Source organism: Neomonachus schauinslandi, chromosome 6, assembly GCF_002201575.2.
Source record: "Neomonachus schauinslandi chromosome 6, ASM220157v2, whole genome shotgun sequence".
NCBI lineage: Eukaryota > Metazoa > Chordata > Mammalia > Carnivora > Phocidae > Neomonachus > Neomonachus schauinslandi.
Window position 1 is genome coordinate 59,782,065 of NC_058408.1, and position 27,493 is coordinate 59,809,557.

General features: G+C 37.1%; 1 protein-coding gene and 1 pseudogene across 2 annotated transcripts in view; both read right to left on the reverse strand.

Annotated features, from left to right (window-relative positions):
• Positions 1-6,525: 6,525 nt before the first annotated feature.
• Positions 6,526-7,498, reverse strand: LOC110574057 (annotated as a pseudogene).
• A 9,662-nt stretch (positions 7,499-17,160) lies between these two features.
• Positions 17,161-27,493, reverse strand: part of RGS7 (regulator of G protein signaling 7) — a 522,489-nt gene continuing 512,156 nt past the window's right edge. For both annotated transcript variants that reach the window (XM_021682684.2, XM_021682685.2), the window contains exon 16: positions 17,161-17,838. In XM_021682684.2, coding sequence (XP_021538359.1) covers positions 17,788-17,838 — 51 coding nt within the window. In that variant the 3' untranslated portion in view covers positions 17,161-17,787. The remainder of the gene's footprint in view (positions 17,839-27,493) is intronic.

A 27,493-nucleotide genomic window follows, 5' to 3' on the forward strand; every position in this document is an offset into this window, starting at 1 on the left:
TGTATTTGTGGTGTTTCCAAATTTTTTCTTGTAGTTGACTTCAAGTCTCATAGTGTTGTGGTCAGAAAAGATGCATGATATGATCACAATCTTTTTGTACTTGTTGAGGCCTGATTTGTGACCCAGTATATGATCTATTCTGGAGAATGTCCCATGTGCACTTGAAAAGAATGTGTGTTCTGCTGTTTTAGGATGAAATGTTCTGAATACATTTAAGTCCATGTGGCCCAATGTGTCACTCAAAGCCACTGTTTCCTTATTGATTTTCTGCTTAGATGATGTGTCCATTGATGTAAGTGGGGTGTTAAAGTCCTCACTATTATTATATTACTATCAATTATCTCCTTTATGTTTGTTATTAATTATTTTATACATTTGGGAGCTCCCATGTTGGTGCATAAATATTTACAATTGTTAGATCTTCTTGTTGGATTGTCCTTCTTATTATGATATGGTGCCTTTCTTCGTCTCTTGTTACAGTCTTTGTTTTAAAGTCTAGTTTTTTTCAACACAAGTATTGCTATTCTGGCTTTCTTTTGGTGTCCATTTGCATGATAGATGTTTTTTCACCTCCTCACTTTCAATTTGCAGGTATCTTTATGTCCAAAATGAGTCTCTTGTAGGGAGCATATAGAGAGGTCTTGTTTTTTTATCCATTCTGACACCCTATGTCTTTTGAGCAGAGTATTTAGTCCATTTACATTCAGAGTAATTATCGATAGATATATATTTAGTGTCATTTTATTACTTGTTTTGTTGTTGTTCCTGGAGATTTTCCCTGATCCTTTCTTGTCTTTGTCACTTTTGCTCTTTACTTTCCACTCAAAGTCCCCCTTAATATTTCTTCCAGGGCTGGTTTAGTGTCATGAACTTCTTTATTTTTTGTTGTCTGGGAAACTCTCTTTCTATTCTGAGTGATAACCTTGCTGGGTAGAGCATTCTTGGCTGCAGATTTTTCCCATTCAGCACTTTGAATATATCATACCACTCTCTTCTGGCCTGCCAAGTTTCTGTTGAGAAATCTGAGGTAGCCTTATAGGTCTTCTCTTGTAAGTTTAGGACTTCTTTTGTCTTACTGCTTTTAAGATTTTTTCTTTATCAGTATTTTTTGCAAATTTAATTACAGTATGTCTTGGTCTTGACCTGCTTTTGTTGACTTTGATGGAAGTTCTTTGTGCCTTCTGTATCTTGATGTTTGTTTCTTTCCCCAGATTAGGGAAGTTTTCAGCTATTATTTCCTCAAATGAATTTTCAGCCCCCTTTTCTCTCTTTTTCTTCTGGTTCTCCTATAATATGAATATTATTATGTTTAATGGAGTCACTGAGTTCCCTATCTATTCTCATGTTCCATAATTATTCTTTCTCTCTTTTGTTCGGTTTCATTATTTTCCATTATTTTGTCTTCTGTATCACTAATTCATTCCTCTGCTTTTTCCAGCCTGAAGTTTTTTGCATCAAGCCTGTTTCCAATCTCAGTTATTGCATTCTTCATTTCTGTTTCTTTTATAACTCTTTTATCTCTATGGTAAGGGTTTCCCTGTTGTCTTTCATTCTTTTTTTGAGCCCGCTGAGTATCATTATGATTGTTGCTTTAAATTCTCCATCAGGCATGTTACTTATATCTGTTTTGCTTAGATCTCTGGCCATGGCCTTATCTTGTTCTTTCATTTGGGATGAATTCCTCTGTTTTGGCATTGTGCCTAAGTCTCTGCTTTTTTCTCTGTGTTAGAAAAGCCAGCTATGTGTCCTGCTTCTGAGAGTAATGGCTTCATGAAGAAGAGGTCATATAATATCCAGGACCTGGTGCTTCAGGGAGTGTCTCTGCTGTGTGCTGCATGCACTCTGCTATTGTGTTTTGGCTGCTGTCTCCTTCATGCCTGTTGTCTGCAGAGGCTCTCCTTGCCTGCAGTGGGCAATGTTTGGACCTTGGCCAGAGTGTGGCAAGTTTTAACTAGGTGTGCTCTGGTCTGCTTGTTAAATGAGACCTGATACTACTTCTACTAGAAGTGAAGTCTTGCAGAACTCTCTGGTTGGGAGACATGGTGTGGGGAGGGGTTTCTGCTGGTCTTCTGGGGGAGGTGGCCCTCTGTGGTGGAACTGAGGCAGCTTTACTGAAAAGGGCAGCCCCATCAGAGTGTAGCAGTGTGGGGCTCAGTGTAAGCAAGTTAGGCAGTCAGTGTTGGTACAATACTGGTACCCACATGTGGTCCCATGTTTATGCTGAAGGGTGGGGGAGGGAAATGGCACTGGCCAACTACTTTGTTCCCAGAAGGGTCTCTCTCTGAATGCTAATTTCTGGGACATGCTCCAAGTAGAGCAAATATTCTCCTCACTATGTGCCCCAGATGCTCTTGAGATCACTGTTTCTAGACTGTATGTCCCCAGGTTTTTTGTCTGCCTCTTTCCAAGAGCAGCCCAAATGCCTCCAGACTCTCCTGGAGCCCAGCCTGCTGACACTTAAACCTTCAGGCTTTAAGCCCCCCTGTTTGCAATAACTCACAAAATTCAGGCCCTCTCACTTTCAAGCCAGTGGCTATGGGGAAACATTCTGTTTGTGCATTCCCCTGTGTGATCCCCTCTCTCTTGCCCTTCTCCACAACCATAACTTCCTCCCCTCCATAGCAGCCTGGATCCATCTTTCCCCTAAACAAAGCTCTGCACTTCCTACCTTCTTCTATGTGGCTTCTTTTCCAGTTTTAGTTGTGGAGTTTGTTCTGTCAGTCTTCAGGTTGATTTCTGTGATATTTAGGATGATTTGACAATTATCTAGTTGTGTTCCTGGGGCAAGGTAAGCTTAGGATCCTCCTACTCCACAGCCGTCTTCTGTGTTTGCTATTTAATACGATCTTTGTTTCCCTTCTCCGTTCTTATTTCCAATTTGTAGGTCTAGTTTTGTTTGTTTCCCTCTTATATGTATAAGAAGTTATGTTTTCATTTCTATATTTATATCCTACATTGTATAAATATAGTTAATAAAAATTTAAAGTGCATTTTCTAGTTATATAGAAAGCTAATCTATACTTCAATCATCTGCACAAATAAAAGTTGAAATATTTTTTCCCCCTACTCTCTCCCACATTTCAACTTCTGTTTGCTTCCCAGCTTTAACTAAACATATTCAGTTTTGTGTTTATTGTTTATAGAACACATGCTCTCAGTGTACTATTTTTTTTACTAATTTGTTTACTTATCATTCATTCTTCTATTCACATATATTAGACTTTTTTTTTTTTTGTCTTTTGATAGAGTCCATTCTTTGCTGGTTCTCTCAAATATCTGAGGCAAACAGTCTAAAATGTGACTTGTCTGAAGTTGTTGGTAATTGACACCCTTGGATGACTCTTTAGTTAGATATAGATTTCTTTTTTTTCTTGTTTATTTTAAAATTTTAATTCCAGTATTGTTAACATACAGTGTTATGTTAGTTCCAGTTGTATAATATATTCAACAATTCCATACATTACTCAGCACTCATCATAAGGATACTCCTTAATCTCCATCACCTATAACACCCATTCGCACACCCGCCTCCCTTACAGAAACAGTCAGTTTATTCTCTATAGCTGATTCTGTTTTTTTGTTTGTCTGTCTTTCTTCTTCATTCATTTGTTTTGTTCCTTAAATTCCACATATGAGTGAAATCTTATGGTATTTGCCTTTCTTTGACTGACTGATTTCACTTAGCATTATATTCATTAGATCCATCCATGTTGTTGTAAACGATAAGATTTCATTCTTTTTGATGGCTGAATAATATTCAATTGTGTATATATATATATATATAATACCTAATTGTGTATATATATATGCATATATATATATATATATATATATATATACACACACATACATATAATACATCTTCTATATCCATTCATCCATTGATGGGCACTTAGGCTGCTTCCACAATTTAGCTATTGTAAATACTGCAATAAACATAGGGGTGCATATATCTTTTCCAATTAGTGTTTTTGTATTCTTTGGGTAAATAGCAGTAGAAATATGGGATCATAGGGTAGTTATATTAGCTTTTGAGGAAACTCCATACTTTTCTCCACAGCAGCTGTATCAGTTTGCATTCCCACTAACAGTGCATAAGGGTTCCTTTTTCTCCACATCCTTGTCAATACCTGTTGTTTCTTGTGGTTTTTATTTTAGCTATTTAGACAGGTGTGAGGTGATAGCTCATTGTGGTTTTGATTTGCATTTCCTTGACGATGAGTGATGTTGAACATCTTTTCATGTGTCTGTTGACCATCTGGATGTCTTCTTTGGAGAAAAGTCTTCATGTCTTTTGCCCATTTTTTAATTTTTTTTTTTTTTTGGTGTTGAGTTTATAAGGTCTTTATATATTTTGGATACTAACCCTTTATCAGATATGTCATTTGCAAATATCTTTTCCCATTCTGTAAGTTGCTTTTTAGTTTTGCTGATTGCATCCTTTACTGTGTAGAAGCTTTTTATCTTGATGAAGTCCCAATAGTTTATGTTGCTTTTGTTTCCTTTCATTGAGAAGATGTATTTAAAAATGTTATTATGGTCAAAATCAGAGAGGTTACTGCCTGACCTCTCTTCTAGGATTTTTATGGTTTCATGTCTCACATTTAGGTCTTTAATCCATTTTGAATTTATTTTTGTGTATGGTATAAATAAGTGGTATAGTTTCATTCTTCTGCATGTAGCTGACCAGTTTTCCCAACACCGTTTGTTTAAGAGCCTTTCTTTTTCCCATTGTATATTCTTGCCTCTTTTGTGAAGGTTAATTGACCATATAATCATGGATTTATTTCTGGGCCCTCCCTCTCTTCTGTTTTATTGATCTATATGTCTGTTCTTGTGCCAGTACCATACTGTTTTGATTATTACAGCTTTGCAATATAACTTCAAGTCCAGGATTATGATTCCTCCTGTTTTGTTCTTCTTTTTCAAGATTGCTTTGGCTATTTGGGGTCTTTGTGGTTCCATAAAAAAATTAGGATTATTTGTTCTAGTTCTGTGAAAAAATACTCTGGTATTCTGAGAGGGATTGCAGTAAATGTGTAGATTGCTTTGGGTAGTATAGAGATTTTAACAATATTTGTTCTTTGGATTCATGAGCATGGATTGTCTTTCCATTTCTTTCTGTCATCTTCAATTTCTTTCATCAGTGTTTTACAGTTTTCAGAGTACAGGTCGTTTACCTCTTTGGTTAGGTTTATTCTTAGGTATCTTCTTGTTTTTGGTGCATTTGTAAATGGGATTGTTTTCTTATTTTCTCTTCCTGCTACTTCGTTATTAGTGTATAGAAATGCAACAGATTTTATATATTGATTTTTCTATCCTGCAAATTTACTAAATTTATTTATCAATTCTTGCAGTTTTTTGGTGGAGTCTTTTGGGTTTTCTATAGAGTATCATGCCATGGGCATATACCGAAGATTTTACTTCTTCCTTACCAATTTGAATTCCTTTTATCTCTTTTTTGTTGTCTGATTTCTGTGGCTAGAAATTCTAGTGTTATGTTGAATAAAAGTGGTGAAAGTGAATTTCCTTCTCTTATTCCTGACCTTAGGGGAAAGGTCTCAGGTTTTCCCCATTGAGGATGATGTTCATTGTGGGTTTTTCATATATGGCTTTTATTATGTTGAGATATCTTCCCTCTAAATTTATTTGTTGAATGTTTGTATCATGAATGACTGTTGTATTTTGTCAAATGCTTTTTCTGCATCTATTGAAATGATCATATGATTTTATCCTTTCTTTTGTTAATGTGATATATGACATTGATTGATTTGTTAATAATGAAATATCTTTGCATCCCAACAACAAATCCCACTTGATCATTGCAAATAATTTTTAAAAATATATTGTTAGATTTTGTTTGCTAATTTTTTGTTTAGTATTTTTACCTCCATGTTTGTCAGAGATAAGGGACTGTATTTCTTTCTTTGTGGTGTCTTTATTTGGTTTTGGTATCAAGGTAATGATGGGCTCAGAGAATGTATTTGAAAGCTTTTTGTTCCTTTTCTATTTTTTGGAATAGTTTGAGAAGAATAGGTATGAACTCTTCTTTAAGTGTTTGGTAGAATTCACCTGTGAAGTCATCTTGCCCTGGACTTTCATTTGTTGGGAGTTTTTGAGTACTGATTCAATTTCATTGCTGGTAACCAGTCTGTTCAAGTTTTCTGTTTTTTTTTCTGCTTCAGTTTTGGGAGGTTATATGTTTCTAGAAATTTATCCATTTCTTCTAGGTTATCCAATTTGTTGGCATATCATTTTTCTTAATATTTTCTTATAATCTTTGTACTTCTGTTGTGTTAGTTATTTTCTCTTTCATTTCTTTTGGGGGGTACAATATACTTTATTGAGGCTACATGACAAGGTAGGGCCCCCCAAGCCCCTACTCTTCTTCAGAGTGTCTGGGATGGGAACTGTGGTCAGGAGATTCTGTGTGTTGGGAGATGAGTTGGTGTAAGAACTCCTCAAAAGCTGAGAGCCTCTCTCTCTTCCTCTTGCTCTTGCTGGGGCTGGTGGTCCAGGGGGCTCTTACTCCTTGGAGGCCATATGGACCATTAGGTCCACCACCAAGTTGCTGAAGCCAAATTCACTGTCATACCAGGAAATGAGCTTGACAAAGTTGTCATTGAAGGCAATGCCAGCCCCAGCATCAAAGGTGGAAGAGTAGGTGTCACCATTAAAGTCACAGGAGACAACCTGGTCCTCAGTGTAGCCCAGGATACCCTTGAAGGGGCCCTTTGATGCCTGCTTCACCACTTTCTTGATGTCATTGTATTTGGCAGCTTTCTCCAGATGGCAGGTCAGATCCACAACTGACACTTTGTGGGTAGAGACACTGAAGGCCATGCCAGTTAACTTTCCATTTAGCTCAGGGATGACCTTACCTACACCACCAAAAGAAGCAAGGATGGGATGATGTACTGGGCAGCCTGTTGGCCATCACACCACAGTTTCTGAGAGGGGCCATCCACTCTCTTCAGTGTAGCAGTGATGGCGTGGACTGGGGTCATGAGTACCTCCATGATGCCAAAGTTGTTATGGATGAACTTGGCTAGAGGGCTCAAGTAGTTGGTGATGTAGGAAACATTGCTAACAATCTTGAGGGAGTTGTCATACATCTCATGGTTCATGCCCATCACAAACATGGGAGCATCAGCAGAAGGGGTGATAATGATGATGACCCTCTTGGCCCCACCCTTCAAGTGAACCCCAGCCTTCTCCACGGTGGTCAAGACCCCAGTGGACTCCACAACATAGTTAGCACCAGCATCAACCCATTTGATGTCAGCAAGATCTCACTCTTGGAAGATGCAGATGGGATTTCCATTGAAGACAAGTTTCCCATTCTCAGCCTTGTCTGTGTTGTGGAATTTGCCATGGGTAGAATCATAATGGAATATGTAGACCATGTAGCTGAGGTATTGATGGCAACATTATCCACTCTGCCAGAGTTAAAAGCAGCCCTTATGGGCCCAATATGTCCAAATATGGCCAACTGGAGCTCAACATTGCCAAACCCATTTCCTTCGACTTCACCATTTTGTCTCAGGGACATGGCTGGCAATGCACCAGAAGATGTGGATGTCTGTCAAAAGTGGAGGAGGAGAGAGACTGTCCTCTTTTCATTTCTGATTTTATTTGAGTTTTTTTTTTTTTTTTAATATGAGTCTGCTTAAAGGTTTATCAATTTTGTTGATCTTTTCAAAGAACCAGCTACTGGTTTCATTCATCTTCTATTTTTTCTTAAGTTTCTATTTTGTTTATTTCTGCTCCAATCTTTATTATTTCCTTCCTTCTGCTGGCTTTGCATTTTGTTCTTCTTTTTTAGTTCCCTTAGGTGTAAGGATAAGTTGCTTACTTGAAATTTTTTCTTACTTCTTGAGGTAGGCTTGTATTGCTATATACTTCCCTCATAGAACAGCTTTGCTGCATCCCAAAGATTTTGGACTGTTGTCTTTTCATTTTCATTTGTCTCCATGTATTTTTTTAATTTCCTCTGAATTTTTGGCTGACCCATTCGTTGTTTAGTAGCATGTTATTTAACCTCCATGTATTTGTGGTCTTTCTAGATTTTTTTCTTGAGATTGATTCTTAATTTCATAGCATTGCATTTGGAAAAGATCCATGGTATGACTTCAAACTTCTTGAAATTGTTGAGGCTGGTTTCATGGCCTAATATGTGATCTATTCTGGAGAATGTTTTATGTGCACTTGAAAAGAATGTATATTTTGCTGTTTAGGATGGATTGTTCTGAATATATCTGTTAGATCCATCTGGTCCAATGTGTCATTCTAAGCCACTGTTACCTTGTTGATTTTATGTTTAGATGATCTGTCCATTGATGTAAGTGGGGTATTAAAGTCCCCTACTATTATTGTATTATTATTGATTACATCATTTATGTTTGTTATTAGCTGCTCTATGTGTTTGGGTGCTTTCATGTTGGGTGCATACATATTTACAATTGTTAGATATTCTTGTTAGATTTATGATTATATACTTTTAAGAAAAGTCTCTTGTTACAGTCTTTGTTTTAAAGTCTATTTTGTCCAATATAAGTATTGGTACTCTGGCTTTCTTCTCACATCCATTTGCATAATAAATGTTTCTCTAATCCCTCACTTTCAATCTGCAAGTGTCTTTAGCTCTAAAATGGGTCCCGGGGTGCCTGGGTGGCTCAGTCATTAAGTGTCTACCTTCTGCTAAGGTCATGATCACAGAGTCCTGGGATTGAGCCCTACATTGGGCTCCCTGCTCTGCAGGAAGCCTGCTTCTCCCTCTCCCACTCCCCCTGCTTGTGTTCCCTCTCTCGGTGTCTCTCTGTTAAATAAATAAATAAGATCTTAAAAAAAAAATAAAATGAGTCTCTTGTATACATATAGATGTGTCTTGTTTTTTTATTCACTCAGTAACCCTATGTCTTTTGATTAGAGCATTTAGTCCTATTACTTTCAAAGTAATTATTAATAGATACATACTTATTGACATTTTGTTACTTTTTTTTATCGTTGTCTTTGTAGTTCTTCTTTGTTCCTTTCTTCTCTTACTCTCTTCTGCCCTGGTTTGCTGGCTTTTTTTAGTGATACACTTGGATACTTTATTATTATTATTTTTGGCATATCTATTACGGGTTTTTGATTTTTGGTTACTATTAGGTTTGTATATAACATCTTATGCATATAGCAGTCTATATTAAATTGATGGTCACTTAAGTTTGAACCCATTCTTTACTCCTCTCCCCTGAATTTTTGGTATATTGTTATACTTTACATCATTTTATTTTGTGAATCCCTTGACTGATTTTTATAGATATACTTAATTTTACTGCTTTTGTACTTCTTACATTTCTTACTCCTGCTTATGGTCTTTCCTTTCCACTCAAAGAGTCCCCTTTAACGTTTCTTGTAGGGCTGGTTATTGATAATGAATTCCTTTAACTTTTGTTTTCTCTGGGAAACTCTTTATTGCTCCTTCTATTCTGAATGATAACATTGCTGGATACAGTATTCTTAGCTGCATTTTTTTTTTCTTTTAGCACTTTGAATATATCATGTCACTCTCTTCTGGCCTTCAAAGTTTCTGCTGGAAAATCAGTTTATAGCCTTATGGAGATTACCTTGTATGTAACTGTTTTCTTTTCTGATGCTGCTTTAAAATTTTCTCTTTATCACTACTTTTTGCCATTTTAATTACTATGGGTCTGGTGTGGACCCTCTTGGTTTGATTTTGTTGGCTCTCTTTGTCTCGTGGATATGGACTTCTGTTTTCTTTCCCAGATTTGGAAAGTCTTTAGCTATTATTTCTTCAAATAAATTTTCTGCTCCCCTTTTCTCTCTCTTCTTCTAGGGTCCTTATAATGTGAATGTTATTACACTTTGGGCTGTTGCTAAATTCCCTAAGGCTATTTCATTTTTTGTTATATTTTTTCTTCTGTCCTTTTCAGCTTGATTGTTTTCCATTACTCTGTCTTCTAGGTCATTGGTCCAATTTTTCTGTTTCCTCTTGTCTTACTATTTATTCCATATAGTATATTTTTTATTTCATTTATTGAGTTCTTCATCTCTGATTGTTTCTTTTTTTTAATGTTTTCTATCTCTTTGTTAAGGGTCTTACTGATGTCCTCTACTCTTTTCTCAAGTCCAGTAAGTATATTTATGATCATTACTTTAAATTCTCTATCAGGAATATTACTTATCTCCTTTTTGTGATGGAGATTACTGTGATTTTGTCCTGTTCTTTCATTTGGGACACAGTCTTCTGTCTCCTCATTTTGCCTAACTCTCTGTTTCTGTGTGTTAGGAAATTCCATTACATCTGCTCTTGAAAGTAGTGGCCTTATAAGGAAGAGGTCCTATAGTGCAATATTCCTTGTTTACCAGAACCTGGCACTTCAGGAATGTCTCTTATGTGGTCGGCATGTGCCCTACTACTGTGGCTGAGCTGCTTTTGCCTTCAGTCCAGTCATCTGCAATGGCTCCTTTGCCTGTTGTGGGCAGGGTTTGGTCCCTGTGTTGTAGTGGACCAGTCTGGGGCCTCCTTGGGCCTGAGTCAGACCAGGTGTCTGCCAGAGATGCAGTGGCACTGAACTGCAGGACAATCTCCCTGTGTTTTCCCCTGAGAAGCTTTCTTTGTTGGGTGGGCCCTGTAGTCAAATCATCTGTGTGTCCCCAGCCCACTGCTGCAGCCGGAGTTGGATTAGTGTATGTGGTTATCTACCCCTCTTCCTGGGGCATGAGTCACTTTGGAGTGGTTCTGATCCCTGTTGGGGCTGCTTGCACATGGCCAGGCTTGTGGCACTGGTTTGAATGGTCTCTGGTCAAGTGCATTTTGAAGGTAGGTCTGAAGGAGGATGTGGGGGTGGGGTACCTGGTGTTAGCAAAATTTGGGCAGGTCTGCTGTGGGAGGGGACCCGGAGCTGAGGCCTGGCTGGAGGGGGCATGTCCGAAGGAGAATGGGAGGGTGGGGTAGTAATGTTAGCAAATTAGGTAGTGAGTACTGACACTTTGTTGTCTCCCAAAGGTGTTCATGTGTTTAAGCTGGGGGATGGGGAGGGGGGGGGAATGGCACCCACCAGCTCTTTTGTTCCTGGAGAAGTCTCCCAAAGGTCCATGCCCCTCTATCTAGCACAGGCTCTAAGATTAGTAAAGAAACTCTCTCCCACATGCCCCAGGCTTTTTTTTTTTTTTTCAAACCGCTGCTTCTATGCTGTATCTCCTTGGAGCTGTTTGTTGTGCTTTCTCTTTAAGTGCAGGGACTCAGTTTTCTTTCACTCTCCTGGCTCTCCCATTCTTGAGCCTGTTTATTTTTAAAGTTCAAGGGGTTAAGGCCTGGTGATTGTAAGAACTCATGAAATTATGCCCCTCTGGTTTTCAAAGCCAAATGTTACGGGGATCCTCCAGCCTGGAGTGGCTGGTGTGAGAATCTGCTTCTTTCCCTTCTCTGCTCCCATGGCATATCTCCTCCCCAGGAAAGTCCTGCAGGTCCATTTAACTCCTCACCACATCTATGCCCTTCCTACCCTCTTTGATGTGGCTTCTTTTCTACATTTAGTTGTAGAGAATCTGTTCTGCTTGTGTTTGGATCATTTTCTTAGTTATTTACAATGATGTGAGGTGTTACCTTGTTGTATTCATGGAACAAGATGAGCGTAGGGTCCTCCTACTCCACCATCTTTCTCAGAAGTCAGGTTGAATATAGAATTTTAAAATCAGAGTTTCACTCTGCTGACTTCTGACATTCCACATTTCCAAAAATAAATATAATGTCAACCAGACTTATATTACTTTGCTTCCTGGCAACTTTTGCAATATTTTTTTCTATTCTCTTTCATTAATATTCTAAAGCTTCACTATGAAACTCTTGGTATGTATTTACAAAAGTAATCCTGCCTCCTCTTTTCTCATGTTTACATACTTTATCGTTTTAAACATTTAAAAAGACTTCTTGAGGCACTCTTCAAATTGATCTTGTCTATTTCCTTTGGTGTAAATTCTTCTGTTTGCTGTGTCATTCACAATGCTTATCCTTTTAAGCATTTTTATGAGTGTAGTTTGTAAGGTCACATTCCACACATTTCTCCTATATTTGCTTTCATGGAAAATAATAGTCTGTTTCAAAGCTTCAGGTCAGGGTGCATTTTATGCTCAGGGAATATTCCTGCATGCATGATACATTTCCTGCCCTGCACATGCTGGTGACATGACACTACCCTTCATGTATGTGGGAAGATACTGGACACTAAGGTCATTGAAAACGGCTTAGTTCTCTAGCAACCTTGGGAGTTGTGCAAAGTTTTCCCAGTCTCTGTTCATGGCAGAGTGTGGGTCTGTAGCTATGAATGTGTGAGAAGTCCTGGTCACTGTCCCTGTACTTTCTGCTTGGATCTATGCCTAGCTCTAGAGTGCCAAGTGACTTTGGCCTCTGACAATACCAAATATTCCCTTTGGTTATTTTCTTGTAGGAAATGGTTCCCTTTCTCACTTTCATTAGCAGCTATGTGTTAATTGTGAAAATTTAAAAATCATTTCCACTTGGAGTGAGTGGAGGTTTTAGAATGTTTACCTTCATAAATATTAGATCTTAGCCTACAGGAAGCTGAGACTCTTTCCAGTCAATCTTGCGCTAGGGCCATTAAGGTGTACTATGAAAAAGAGGCAGAAAGAGGGACTTTTGTGCCTGAACACTTGAAGAAGTTTGGGAAGGCCAAAGGCAGGAAGAAATTAGGGAAAGGGGATGGAGACTGAGCACTGCAAGTTGCAGTAGGTACCATCATATAGTTGGTTCCATTATATGTCTGCATCCCCAAAAGTGCCAGGGCATATAACTAGAATAAGAACTGGTATGTGGAATGGATTTTGGTACCTTATTGCTGTGTCACCCTACAGAGTCAATTCAAATCCTGTGGCCTACGGGAAACTCTTCTAGATCCCCTTTCCATCTTGTGAACCAAGCTTTCTGTAGGCTGTGTATTACAATCTCCCTTGACTGGGACTATCAAAGAACTCACCTGGCAAACACCGAAGCTTTGTGTCATGGAATCAAGAGGTTGCAGAGTCTTTAACACCTCCCATGACAAATCATTCAGTTTGCTTATATTTAATACCCACTTCCCTGTTTGGTCCATGAGACCTCTGGAAATTTGGTGTATAGGGAAGGAGTTCCTCTCCTTATGTTTTGGGGCCAGACAAAGGTCATCCTGCATTGAGAAAGAGTGATGATTTTACCCCTGCTACCTTATCACTACCATCTGCCCTCCCCTCCACCTCTAGCTCACATTGTCTTTGTTCCTAGAAGTTTCCATCATATATTCAGGTGAGGCCACAGCTGCTCTCTAACAAGGTCTATTCCTATTTTCCAGAAATGCAGTTTCCAGAATTCACTTGTTCAGGATGCAGTCTCCTTGACTTAGCCAAGTTTCACTTTTTGGTCACCCTTTTGGTACCAATGCTTTACTGAACTCCACCATCACACTTGACTACTCTCCAGGTCTTTGCCCTGGTCTCTGGTATCCTGATTTACCACTTGGCTTTGGCCTTCTGAACTTCAAACCAAATGATTCCACTCAAGCTAAGAGTGGTGTTTGAACATGTCTTAGTTTTTTTTTTAGAAAAATGACCTTTTGGAGGAAAAGAAAGGGAAGATATTAAGGTAAATATTATTTTTTGACTTCTAATTATGTACCTAATTCTGCACTTGGTAATTTAGATGCATTGTCTTAATCCTTCCAACAAGTACTGGAATTAGATGTTATTAACCTTAAAAAAGATAACAAACACACTCCAATTTATTTAATTTCCAAACAAGTTGAAGTGATTGAGACCTCATAAATTAATAAGGACATCAAGATTTATTAATCAGATTATTAATCAAGGAGTACTCATGTCTACCCAGCAACTAATGACCTTTGTAAAGATGAAGTTGCAAATGCATTACATTTCAGCTGTATAGAAACTTCTCCCGGTATTCAAGAGCATATACAACAGTTTCTGTCTTAAACTGATTTTTAGGGGCGCCTGTGTGGCTCAGTCATTAAGCGTCTGCCTTCGGCTCAGGTCATGGTCCCAGGGTCCTGGGATCGAGCCCCACATCGGGCTCCCTGCTCGGCGGGAAGCCTGCTTCTCCCACTCCCACTCCCCCTGCTTGTGTTTCTACTCTCGCTATCTCTCTCTCTGTCAAATAAATAAATAAATAAATAATCTTTTAAAAAAAATAAAGAATAAACTGATTTTTAAATGATGATGTCTTATGTTTGGTATATCATTTGGCATCCTTTTTTTAAAATTTTATTTTATTATGTTATGTTAGTCACCGTACAATACATCATTAGTTTTTGATGTAGTGATCCACAATTCGTGGTTTTCGTATAACACCCAGTGCTCCATGCAGTACGTGCCCTCCTTAATACCCATCACATTTGGCATCTTTTTAAAGGTTAATTTGGAGTACAAAATTCTGAATAAAAAGATATAAAAACATGGTTGTACACAACAAAATATATGGGATGATTTTGGGTGATACATGACTTAGATCTCTCTCCATCCTTTACATTCATCAAATTCTTCACTATCTCTGTTTTCTTAAGATGGCTTAGAAGATGGAGGGGAACCTTTGGTTACCTCCTGTTGATGTTTTAGAGGGTGTTAGAATATGCAAAGAGACAGTCATGAGCAAAGTAAAGTCAATGGCTATTTCAGTGTGCTCTTTCAAGTATGTAATTAAGAACACACAAATCCTATGTGTGGAGACAATCAGTGCATGTACCAGGACTAAATTTATGCTAGGAGCCAAGACTTGCTTTCCACATAGAACGAAATTATTCATAAACCTTCATACATCTATAAAGAGAAGTGAGCACTCAGCCAGGAGAATGAGGGGGACGCATGTGCAAGTCCTGAGTAGCAACATCTATTCACACACAGGTCATGATGAAAAGGGAGCCTTTTTTCCTTCATTTATTTTCCTGGTACCTGACAGGGGCAGAGTTGCTGACCATATTTCTGTTACTCTTATTCAAGGAGGAAAACCATTGTAAATCCACAGAAAACATTGTTGTAAACACTGCAGAGAGAAGAATCGGTTCAATGCAATTTAGAGGATGAATTAAAAGGTTTTGCAATTGAGTGTGGAAACTCTGGGCCACTTCTTCAGTGGGTAAATTTTTAAGTTGTGTGAAGGTAGAAAAAGACTTCTTAAAAACCATTTTATTCATTAGAAACTTGAGAGCTTTTTCTTCTGTGCCTTATAGATCAATTTGTCCCAGAGTGGGGTAGGAGAGAGTTGCCATATGTTTATTTGAGTGAACTAACTGCAAGAACTCCAACATTTTTCTATATGCTTCTAAAATACACTGTTTTGTATCCTGAGCCTTGTCTAAACTATGTTAAATTAGCCTATTTAAAAGTTTTATGTCCCGAACTCAAATGTTTACTAGGAGCTCCTGACCTGGGGATACTTGCCTGGATATTTCTCTTTTCTGTCCTCTTGCCATTCTTACATCTTTTATTTCTGTATAGATTTGGAATTTAAAATTTTCAGTAAGGATGGGCACCTAAGGAATGACAATTTGTAAGAGATAGCCTCCGAAATAACCAATCTTATTTGTGCAAGGTTCACCGTCTATTCATCATATTCTTCTAATTGGTTATTGCTTTCTTTCAAATCATGTTTCTGTTAGATAGTGTTTCAATCTAGCTTCAGTGCCATCTGTCCAACGCTGTCCTGAATTAAGTGTTTCCAAGGGAGAACATCTATATGTTTAGATTTATGTGCATGCACTTTATGTATTCCTTTTAAAAAGTCATGAGGCATATAATTAAATCTTTTTTAAATCTTAATTACAGTGTTCTGATTATTGTCCATATATAATTTCTCCTATCAACTCTCTCCCATTTTGTGACAGTTCTGTACACTAGCTCACAGACTCACAACTAATTTCTCCCTGATGTTGGCATTTGTTTTTTCAGAATTTAAATTTACCAACAGTAATTAATAATTAATTAATTACAATAACTACTTTTCTAAATATCCAGAGTCTGCTAAGCCTATGTGGATGCAAAAGTAAACAAATTAAGCCCTCTCCCCACTGTGTGACCTTTTGTGTAACTGACCCAACTCTTAAAGGGAGTCAAGTTTTTTATCTGGGGTCCATGGATGAGTTTCAGAGGATATTCTGTGAATGCCCTAAAATTCACTGCAAATGCTTCCTATGTGATAGTATATATGGATTTTCATTTAGATTTCACCAAAAGAAGTTGTGTGGTATAGTGGATTGGTGTAGTATAGTGGGTTCTGGAGTAAGACTACCTGAATTTGCGTACCAACTCACTATATGGCTGTGTGGTTTTGAACAGGTTACTTAACCTCCCTCTGCTTTAATAGTCTCAAAATTGCAGAAATAATCTTATAGTGCTCCTGTGAGGGTTAAATGTGAGGATCTTATGGGCATGTAAAGGCCATACTACTGTGGCAGGCACTTACTAAAGATTACTAATTACCATTGTGTTCTCGAAAGAATTAGTAACCACCAAAGTGTTAAAAAGTCGCTGATTTAAGGCATTTTTAGAATGATACTTTAAAGAAAAATACCAGTTCCTGAGTGCGGAAGTCACACTCAAACTTAATTCTCATAGAAATATCCATTAGCAATACACAGAGATGCATATTCATAATGAGGCTGAAAGGCCTGTGAAATAGCTCTAAAAATGTGGAAGGCCAATTTGTGTTGCTCTTGAGTGGAAGAAAAAACATCTTCCTGGTCCTGGATTAGGCCCCAGATGAAACACTTTCTGTCAGCTCCTGACTACTGTGCCATCTAAGCTTGCCTTGAAGCCCTAAATAAACATGCAGGGTGATATCTTAAAAGTGCAAGTCTAGGGCGCCTGGGTGGCTCAGTTGGTTAAGCGACTGCCTTCAGCTCAGGTCATGATCCCAGGGTCCTGGGATCGAGTCCCGCATCGGGCTCCCTGCTCTGCGGGGAGCCTGCTTCTCCCTCTCCCACTCCCCCTGCTTGTGTTCCCTCTCTCGCTGTGTCTCTCTCTGTCAAATAAATAAATAAAATCTTTAAAAAAAAAAAAGTGCAAGTCTACATTTGTGGATGCTTTCTCAGCATTTTCTTTGTCAGCACGCAGAAGTCAAAAGTTACAAAAACAACGAGATTGTGCATCTTTTAATGAAAGTTAAAACAACAATATAAACATACACAAATTTACAGAGAAGGGATCAACTTTAATACATTTGGAGTAAAAGGTGTTTCTTATTTAAATATGGTATAAAAATAAATGCAAGAAACATTAACCGAGAATGTACAGACAACAAAGACATGAGCTTTTTTCTGACTGTGAACACATTGGTGAAATGAAACTTTCTGTGCTAATTTATTGTTTAATAAATGTGAAGCCATATGTATACTTATTGATATATGTTTTTTTTTACAATTCTTCCAGTTTTTGACTGAGTGAATTTTCAGTGAACTGTGTGTCTAGCAAAAGCTTTAAGAGAAAGAGAAAGAGGAAAAAAAAAAAGGTTTACTTCACTTGAACTTGTTAAAAAGGAAAAGACACAGATCCAGCTTAGTACAAGGAGAAAGTAAGCAGACAACATTTTGAAATGGAGGCATTGAGATGGTAGAGTCACTTGAAATGGCAGTGCCTTAATGTACACAAAGAGAGAACAATTCAGGTCCTTTGCTCATGCAACATCTTGGTCTAATGTCCTCTGCTCCAGGTAACAACAAAGAGCTACAAAGTATATGCAAAGACTCCAGTCTGCTTCCATGCTACAAGATGATCCTTTTAGTAAGACTGAACGAGGCTTGTTAACCTCTTTGACGTGAGAGATTTCCCCTGAGAAAAAATATAAAACACAGGAAAAAAAACAGTATGATCACTGAAAACCTGCTATGAGCAGCATTTATTTATTGCAGCTGATTTTTGTGCACGGGTCAAAACAAAACCCTTTAGGTACATCTTAGTTCAAACCTCCTCCCTCCACCAACACATCAAACAAAATGACTTGCCCCTCTTCCACCCTCCCACCCCTCTACCCACTTCCTCCCCACTGCAAACAGACTGATGGGTTCACAGCACAGATCAGCAAATAATAAAACATGTCCATAAACGTTTCATCAAGGCGTCGCAATGATGCAACACCTAGATTTGTAACTGGTTATAAACATGTTAAAAGAAACCTTAGTAAATTGCCCTGAAAGGTAGCAATGTGAATGCATTCTTGTTCAATTGCTGGAATTAGTGTCATGTTTATAAATATCTGGATATGCAGAGGATATGATTTAATTAAACAAAATTCATTTTTAAAGGTGTAATTGATAGAAACTCAAGATTGAGTCTGTCCCCTGTCCTATATGGTAATGGAGAAAAAGATGCCAATTATACATCTACAGATAAAAGTCTATTTGCTCCCTACTTCAAACCAGACATCTCCCTATCCTTTTCCACCTGGTTTCCTCCAACCCCAACCCCATAAAAATCCCATATATTCTGATTCCATATATTGTGCTAATACTTAGAGTACATATTCACTTTTTTGAAATCTTGAAATCCAACACTGTCCCTGTTAATACTAGTACTCTAGAGAGATAAAAAATGTTTGAAATTTCTGATCAGAGTTGCAGATTGTCAATTGGTGGTTTCTGTTTCATCTCTCATTTTATATGTTCTAGCAATAAAAATAAGGTGGTCCACTTATTTGAATGGAATTTGTCTTTTTCAGAGTATAAAATAATAAGGTAAGGTCAAAAGATTTTTTGAGAAATATAATACTTTAGTAATAAATTAGTCATAACAGTAGTCTTGATTTACTACCTACCTAATATGGATCAGAGTTTGATGAAAGGCAGTGTGGTGTTGGGAGAGAAATTATCACTCATGGCCATATTTTTGGAAAAGAGCAATATGTTTAAGAAATGATCAATAATTTCAAAATCAAGCTTTCTTTACACACTTCACAGTAACTGAAAAGAGCCCTGTGGCTGACATGGACACCAGCAATGGAAAATCAGGCATCATTTTCTTTTAATTGGGGAAAAGGGTTCAAAACTTAGCATCTAGCAACTAATAGTAGAAGATGCCTTCCCACTGGCTATGCTTTAGTCACTTTATGGAAGGAATAAAAAGAAAAGAAAAAGCCGTTTGTTAACAAGACACCCTACTTTACATTATATATTGGCCTTATAAACAAGGTATGTTTTGCTCCTTCTCGCCACCCTTTCTGTGCTTGTTTTCTCATCTATAAAATGGGGATAATCACAGTACCTACTTAAAAGCTTTTTCTGAAGAAGAATGAAACTAAATTGCTTAAAACTATTCTTGGAACATTCCATGTACTAAGTTTATGTTGGCTAGTATCTCATTATGTTATTACTATTATTGTTTTTATTGTTAAATGCTTTCTCATTAGGACACTGACACCCAAAGTCTATTCTGACTCTAAAAGGGCATAAAGTTGCTAATGAACTGGAATCTAAAATTATATTGCTTTTCCATCCCAAATCTGGGCAATAGATTGATCCAATAGTGTTGGAATCTAAAAGTTACCTTTCTATACTTGAAGACCACACTATTGCCTACATTTACTATTGTATTCATTTCTTGTGCTACTAATATAAGTGTGTACATGAATTTATATATATTTATTCTGAGGCTGAATAATGTATTTTTAAAAAGGGCTTACTGTTTCTAATGCCATATGTGGGATGGAGAAAATGCCATATTGGTTGAGGCGTAAGAGTGAATGCTTATATGGCAGAGGAGGGGAAGATGCTAATGTAAAATTATTACTGATAAAACTGCAGATTAGTGTGATTTGTTAAAAACTACTGGGAAGAAGAATGAAATAGTCACGTTGAAATAGAAAGTCATTTGAAACTCATATAATCATTTTTTATTTGGACTGTGAAAATTACTGTCGTCTTTGTAAATCTAATAAATATTAACATGGCTCTCTTTCTACAGATTTGTGAAACTTCCTTGACGCTATTAGTACTTGGCCTGGTATAGGTTTCATTAAAAAAGGGGTGAGGTACAAGGTTAGCTTGACAGGCTGTTGTCTTAGGAGATAAGTAAAAAATACTCATTCACAGAAATCCATAGAAAAGCACAGGCTTACAGTCAACTGGGGGATTTGTGATAATAGGAGAACAGATGAACAGAGATGGGACACAGTCACATGATGAAACATTTCGTGTGATATGGTCTTACCAAATATGTAATAAGGACATCTGTTATGTGCATTAAGAAAACTAAAAGGCAAATTTGGGTACAACTAACAGAAAAAAAAAAAAAAAAAAGGTTTACATGCCCCAGTCTGGGATCAAAGTAAATAGCCTGGGTGCCCAGTGAGTCATGTGAATTTGAAACTCTAGATCATTGGGATCTATCTGCAAAGGCTGTGAAAATCCTGCCTTTTTCACATACTGGGGAAAAACGGACTGGCACTATCCTAGTGCACAAGGAAATATGGTTGCTCACTCTACTGGAAAATCTTAAATTAAAAAGAATATTGATCTTTTCTTGTAGGTAGGAAAGGATGTATTTACACATCTGCTGTTTTATAAAACTCCTTTTTAGTGCCTCAGAGGCTGTATTGAATCAGCCCCCGCCAATTAACTTTTCATAACTGTTCCAAGTTGAAGAATCTGAGAAATTTTTACAGTTAAGTTCTAAAATCGTAATTCTGCAAACTTGTTTACAACTGAATTCCATATGAATAATGTTTATTTTTAACCAAATCCCTATATATGTGTTATGTCATTTATACCCTTTCTTGTCAGATTCCAAAGAAAAAGGATTATACTGGAAACAGCAATCCATAGAGAAAAACAAAGACAGGAACTCAGAACAAAACCAAACAAAAATTCAATATCCTATGAGATTTTGTAATAGATAGTTAATGAGCAAAAAGCTAAAAAAAGAAGCACATAATCAGTTTCAGGACAAAAATACAGCTCAGATTTTGCTGGCATCTAAGTGAATGTAGAACACTTACCTAATCTACAATATAGTTATCACATAAAATCATATACACAAGGAGAGTTTTCTGGTCCCTCACAGTAAAACTTCACCTCTTAAATGCTCCATAGAAATTTTGTTATAGTTAGGAAAATATCCGCCTCCTCCCCCCCAAAAAAGTCAGAACAAGCAACCTATGTGTTTGTTCTTAGCTCCTCTAAGGTAACTACCAATAGTTATAAATTTTACATGATTTTTAAAATCTTTCTTGTTCTTAAAGTAGTAACAGAAAGTTGACAATATGGAGCTGTGAGTCGGTAGAAATGGACAGGAAAGCCAGGCTCGTAGCTCCAATCTGAGAGCCTGGGGCACTAGGAAGATGGAGGCCACTCTCCATTCTCTTTTCCTACAGACACTAATCCATAAAGGGAGTGGAGAGAAGCCACAGTTGCTTGGGTGACTAAGCCACTTGTTTTATTACTGTTGTAAAAACACCCAGCAGTCTTTCTTGACCTATAGGACAACAAACAGACTGAGAAGAAATGAAGGGATAGGATGTTTAGAAGATAGCCATGAAAGAGTTTAAAGAGAAAAGTAGGGGGATTTTCAGCATCTTTTGGATTAAAAAAAATAGGTAACTTCTTAACTCTTGCATTCTCCTACAATTCCAATTTGTATGTTTCCTGTCGTTGCCTCCTTGTGTCTATTATGCATTTCTGTAGACTCAGAAGTACATTCTAGAATGTCTTGTAGGCTCCAGAGGCCATACATAGTGAAGGACTGAGAATAAGAAAGTGCAAGTCTTGCCAACTGAGTGTCTGTTGGTGTACGTGACCCAGTTGTCTGACCAGAGACCCAGCCCCACTGCTACATGGTAAGGAGCTGACTGCTTGATGATAATGTGATACAGCTGGACTAGAGACAGGGCATGCAACTAGAGACATAGAACTTAAGGATACTATCTGTTCTTTTACTCTCATGTTGAAAAATGCCCTGTTTCACTTACAAATACCATTGCATTTTCCTGGATTCCAAAATCCTTTATAATCTAGCTTTCCTGGCCTTTCAAACTGCCTTTCATCACCCCACAAAATGGTTCTTTGGCTGGCCTTTGCACCTGATATTCTATCAGTTTGGGTCACCTACCCATGGTGGTAGATACCTGTTCAGATTCTCCCCACTTTTCAAAGATGACCTTCTTATCTAAGTTCTTGCTAGAGCCTTCTAACTGCCCCCTAAACTCCTCTGGTGAGTCCCTCTCTGGACTGTCCTGCCCACAGAATCAGAACTAGCACATTTACAAGCCATCTGACTCATCAAGTCAACTGGCTTGGTGAAACAATCAACAGCTGTTAAACAACATTAACATTACAGAATCCCCCAATACATACTTGATTCTTTGCATGAGTTAAGCTCCTTGGCTGAAATTTTAAAAATAAGCTTCTAGAAACTAAGGTAATGAGACTCAAATGTCTTGGGTTAACTTTGGACTTAAGGGAGGAGAGACATAGTGGAGTGAGATATGGGGGACCCTGGTCACACCCTAAATAGTGACTAACTGACAGAATCTGGGCCTGTTTAACTCTTATTTTGGAAAGCTCTTCCCTGCTTGGAATGAAACCAATTCTCCTGGGTAAACTTGCAGATGAATTTACTGAACATGTGAATAATTTTAACAAAACTATGTAGAGTATCAGTTCCTAGAAAGTTATAGATCAGCTCAAATCGTTGAGAAGAAGAAAGGAAGGAAGGAGGGAAAGAAGGAAGAAAAAAAGGATTCTATAGCTAGTTTGGGAGCAGGTGTATATAATGTGGAGGACTGAAAAAATTCTATTATGTACTAAAAAGAGGGTTTATGAACACATTTACATTTAAGTATCTATTACTAGCTTCCTGTTTGGATTGAGAAAGAACGATTAGAGCCAAATAGTTTCATTTCCTCCGTTTAAAATATTTTCCTAAAATAAAAGTACCATATATCCATTAGAAAAATTGAGGAAAACATAGAAAAATATAAGGAATAAATAAACATTACTTGAATACACTTATTTACATACTAATATATCATTCGTTTTAAAAAAATGTTTTAATTTTATTTTTTTACAAAACTGAAATTATACTGTGCATAGTGTTGGCTTATTATGAGTAACACACATATTGAAGTGATTATATTTTGATCAATTATTCATGTTATATGTTTTTTCTAAAATAATGTTTTGTTCAAATTCATTGCATTAGTGGGTAAGGAGATCAATTTAGATAGATGCTACCAACATTATGAAAAAAATTAAATATTATAGAATAGCTTGGAATATATCAAAGTGCACCACACATAATAAGGGAATGTACTGTTTCTGAAATGTTATTTTGTCACACACACAAGCAGTTTATATAGTAATACAATAAATACATACACACACAAACACATGAACACGTATGCATTACTATGTCAAATGTGGTTGGCAATAAAAAAAAAGATGAAAGCCACTCCTCTAAAATCTAATTTTTAATAGCTGCATAATATTCCACCAGGTAGATCTACCTTAATGTATTTAAGAAATTGTAATAATGTACAATTGTTGTACATTAAGGTTGTGTTTTATATTTGGCAGTTATATGATACAATGAATATTCTTACATGCATGTAGGTTTTCTCAGGATTAAATTATTAGCAGTTGAATTACTGACTGAAAGTGCAAGAAGAATTTTGAAACTTTTGACACAGTCTGCAAAGTTTTGTTCAAAAATAGTGTTTAGCAATTCATATTCCTATTAACAGTGTATGACGTCACTGATTTACTTACCCCTTTTCTCACACTAGATATTATATTAAAACTAACCTATTCGGAGGAAAAAGTTATTTTGTTGCTTTTTAAATTATACTTGGCTATTAATGAAGATAGATTTTCTGTTTGTTCTCTCATGTATTTATTGACTATTTGCGTCTTTTTAAAACTGTTCAAATGCTTTGTTCATTTTTCTAATGGCATATTGTTCTTCTAATTATTCCCCATGTAAACTATGTCAGATCTTCGTCATGTACATGCTCACAGGTTTACCAGACCTGAGGACAGGAGGTTGCTGTAACGAAGGTTTGTGGAGTGAGACGTGTAGCGGTCTTTCATGGTACTTCTGTGGCCGAGACAGAGAAGAGTGAAGTTCATAACTAAACAAACAACTATCTTCAAGATGTGCTAGTTATTGGAGTAGTAGAAATCTGTCTTCTCTGTTTTTTTTTTTTTTAAGATTTTATTTATTTATTTGAGAGAGAGAGAGAGAGAGAGTGAGAGACAGCACAAGCAGGAGGGAGAGGGAGAAGCAGGCTCCCCACTGAGCAGGGAGCCTGATGTGGGGCTCAATCCCAGGACCCTGGGATCATGGCCTGAGCCAAAGGCAGCCACTTAACCTACTGAGCCACCCAGGTGCCCCTTCCTCTCTGTTATTTATGGCATTTTAATCAGTTATTTTCACCATTAAACTGATGTAGTTCTGATAAAATGTATGTATGATGCAAATTTGGTAACCTTGGTTAAAAGGCTGGTAATGAAGAAATACTCTAAAAACTTATGTAAAGCTATAACTCACAAGATAGAGTTTAATGAAAAGAAGGATAAAGAACCAAACTTAGATTAAAATAAATAAACAATAAACCAAAATTCTAGCAGCAAAAGACAAGATTGAGGAGATCTCATCTGAACTCATGAGAAAAAAATGTTGTTTTAAAGTTTAATCCCCAAATAACTACATTTTATTTAAAAAAATTAATTTTTTAAATTCCAGAATAATTAACATACAGTGTTATGTTAATCTCAGGTGTACAATAGAATGATTCAACAATTCTGTACATTACTCAGGGCTCATCATGATTAAGTGTACTCTTAATCCCCATCACCTATTTTACCCATCCCCCCACTCACCTCCCCTCTGGGAACCACCAGTTTATTGTCTATATTTAAGAGTCTGTTTTTTTAGTTTGTCTCTTCTTTCTTTCTTTCTTTTTTTTTTAATAAGGAGAGCATTTATGTGTCTAGGTTCTATTAGGCAAGGAAATAAACCATGAAAATGATGTAGTTCCTTCCTTCAAGGGGTTTATAGTTTCATTTTTAATTTTTTTCATTTTTTAAATTTAAATTCAATTAACATATAGTGTATTATTAGTTTCAGAGGGCGAGTACAGTGATTCATCAGTCTTATATAACACCCAGTGCTCATTACATCACGTGCCCTCCTTCATGTCCATCACCCAGTTACCCCATCAACTGACTACGTTTTGACATGGCTGCTGTGAGCTGGGGTGGGGGAACTGAGGCAATTTTCAGGCTGGTTTGTAAAAGTTACATGACATGTTCTTTCTTCCTCTTTCCTTTCCTATTGAAAGACAATATTCCGAATCTCTGCTGGTTGGGTTACATCTCGAGTATTGTGTTCAGTTATGTTTTGGAGGACTATCGACAGATTGGAGCAAATGTAGGAGGTAAGCAACTAAGATGATGAAAGAACAGGAGATTATTAAGTTAGAAAACATTAGACATACACTTTCCTGAAGCAAGCCTCTCTCAGATTTAATTTGACAGTAATTTTTAAGGCATCTTCACTTTATTGAGTCTTATTAGGTGTTCCACTTAGTTTTCATAGAAATGTCTTTTTTCTTTTCATACTCAAATTTCAGGCCCTAATATATTTAAATAATTTTTGTAATTACAATAATTCAGTTATGATAAACTGAACATGGGAACAAACACAATTGGCTCTTAACCCTATAATTCAACTGGTGGTTGCAAAACGATGTGGGCACAACTGGAGCGATGCCTCTCAGCTGTGACATTCGGTGTGCCCTTGGCATCTATCAGTGGAGAGAGGAGAGCATCGGTTGGTCTAGGGCAGTGGTTTTCAGAGCGTGGTCTCAAAGCCAGTAGGAACAGTACCACTTAAGAATTAGCTAAAAATGAAAATTCTTGGATCCTACCAGAAAACTACTAATCAAACCTCATGAGCAGCGAGATCTAGCAATCTGTCTTACCAGGTGTTTCTGCTGCAGTTAAATGTGAGAACCACTGATCTCTGATAAGGAGAGGTCAGGTAGGAATGCTTCTACCTGGATCACAGTTCTTAAACATTATTGTTCTGGTGTGTTTATAACAAATGCAAATGGGGGGAGCAAAAGAAGAGAGAGGGGGAGAGAAAATGACTGACTCAGTTTATCTGGGATGAAGTCATGGAATTTGTGTTTTCTAAGTCCCTGGTGATTTTGAGATATGGGATATGGGTAGTTGAACCACACAGACAAATAGTGAATTAGAGATTTTAACTAAAGGAAGTAAAAAGAACACTTGAGGGGAGTTGATGTAACCACACCTTCAAGTAATTTGATAGCTGTCTAGATCTAGATGAATGTTGGTTTTATTCTGTCCGGTTCTGGAGACTGAACTAGGGTCAATACATGGAAGTTAGAGAAAAGTAGATTATGGTGAAAATAGGAAATGAATTTCTAAAAGGTAGTGTGGACTGTTTGCACCACCTAAGGGTCCCACATCTGTGGAATTTCTGAGCCAGCAAATGCTAGATGCTTACTTGTCATTGAGTCCACAGAAGAGATTCACGCAATGGGCTAGAGACTGGACCTGGGGAACTGCAGCCTCTAAATTCCTTTTCAATTTGGATGCTCCAAAAAATTCATCTTTCTCAGTATCTCCCAAATTAATTTGAAGACAACTTAAGATAAAAACTTCCCAATAGCTTTTACTTTCTGGTATTAGAAATATGTTCCTTCTAGATATTAATAAGTATATTTCAAGTGAATAGTCTTGATAAGAGATGCTTGTTATTCCCCTTTGTAACTCAGCCATGTCTACTGGGTAATTTTTCTATTGCTGATGAAATAGATGGAAAAAGAATCCTTAATACCAAAGCAAATAAATTGAAATGGCTTGATAAATGAAAAAAATAATAGCGGAAATTTTCTTCTCCAGAAATAATAGTCAATGCAGTTTAGAAATGGTGTTTTAAATTTCCAATAACTACCACAAGATTATCTTAAAATTGGTATTTTCTGGTTGAAATTACAGGTATTTAGAGTTGTCCAATGTTTGCTCTTATTACTATTAGATCCTGGCCATTGAAAAACAACAATGAAAAAAAACAGCCATCAAAATGTGACACATAATGCAGAGGATATGGGATTTTGCCCAGTCTGGGCTTGCACTATGGTATCTGGCAAGTGCCTAAGAAAATGCAGCTGGGTGTCTGTAGAATTGAACATAATATATCTATATCTATAAACATGTATGCAATTTATATTACAATGTCTATCTGTTTTAAATTGCTTATTTTAGTTTTTTGCCTCTAAGCACTAGCAAAACGTATGGAAAAGTAAAAATCACACCCATGGCTGGTCATCAGCATAAAAATGGCTTTCTTTTCTGGAAAATTTTTCATAAAGGAATACTGACAAACACATAATGGTGGTATGTGTGGCTTTAGAATGGGTAAGTGAAAAGAATAAATAGATGATTTGGTGAAGATATAGGGCTGC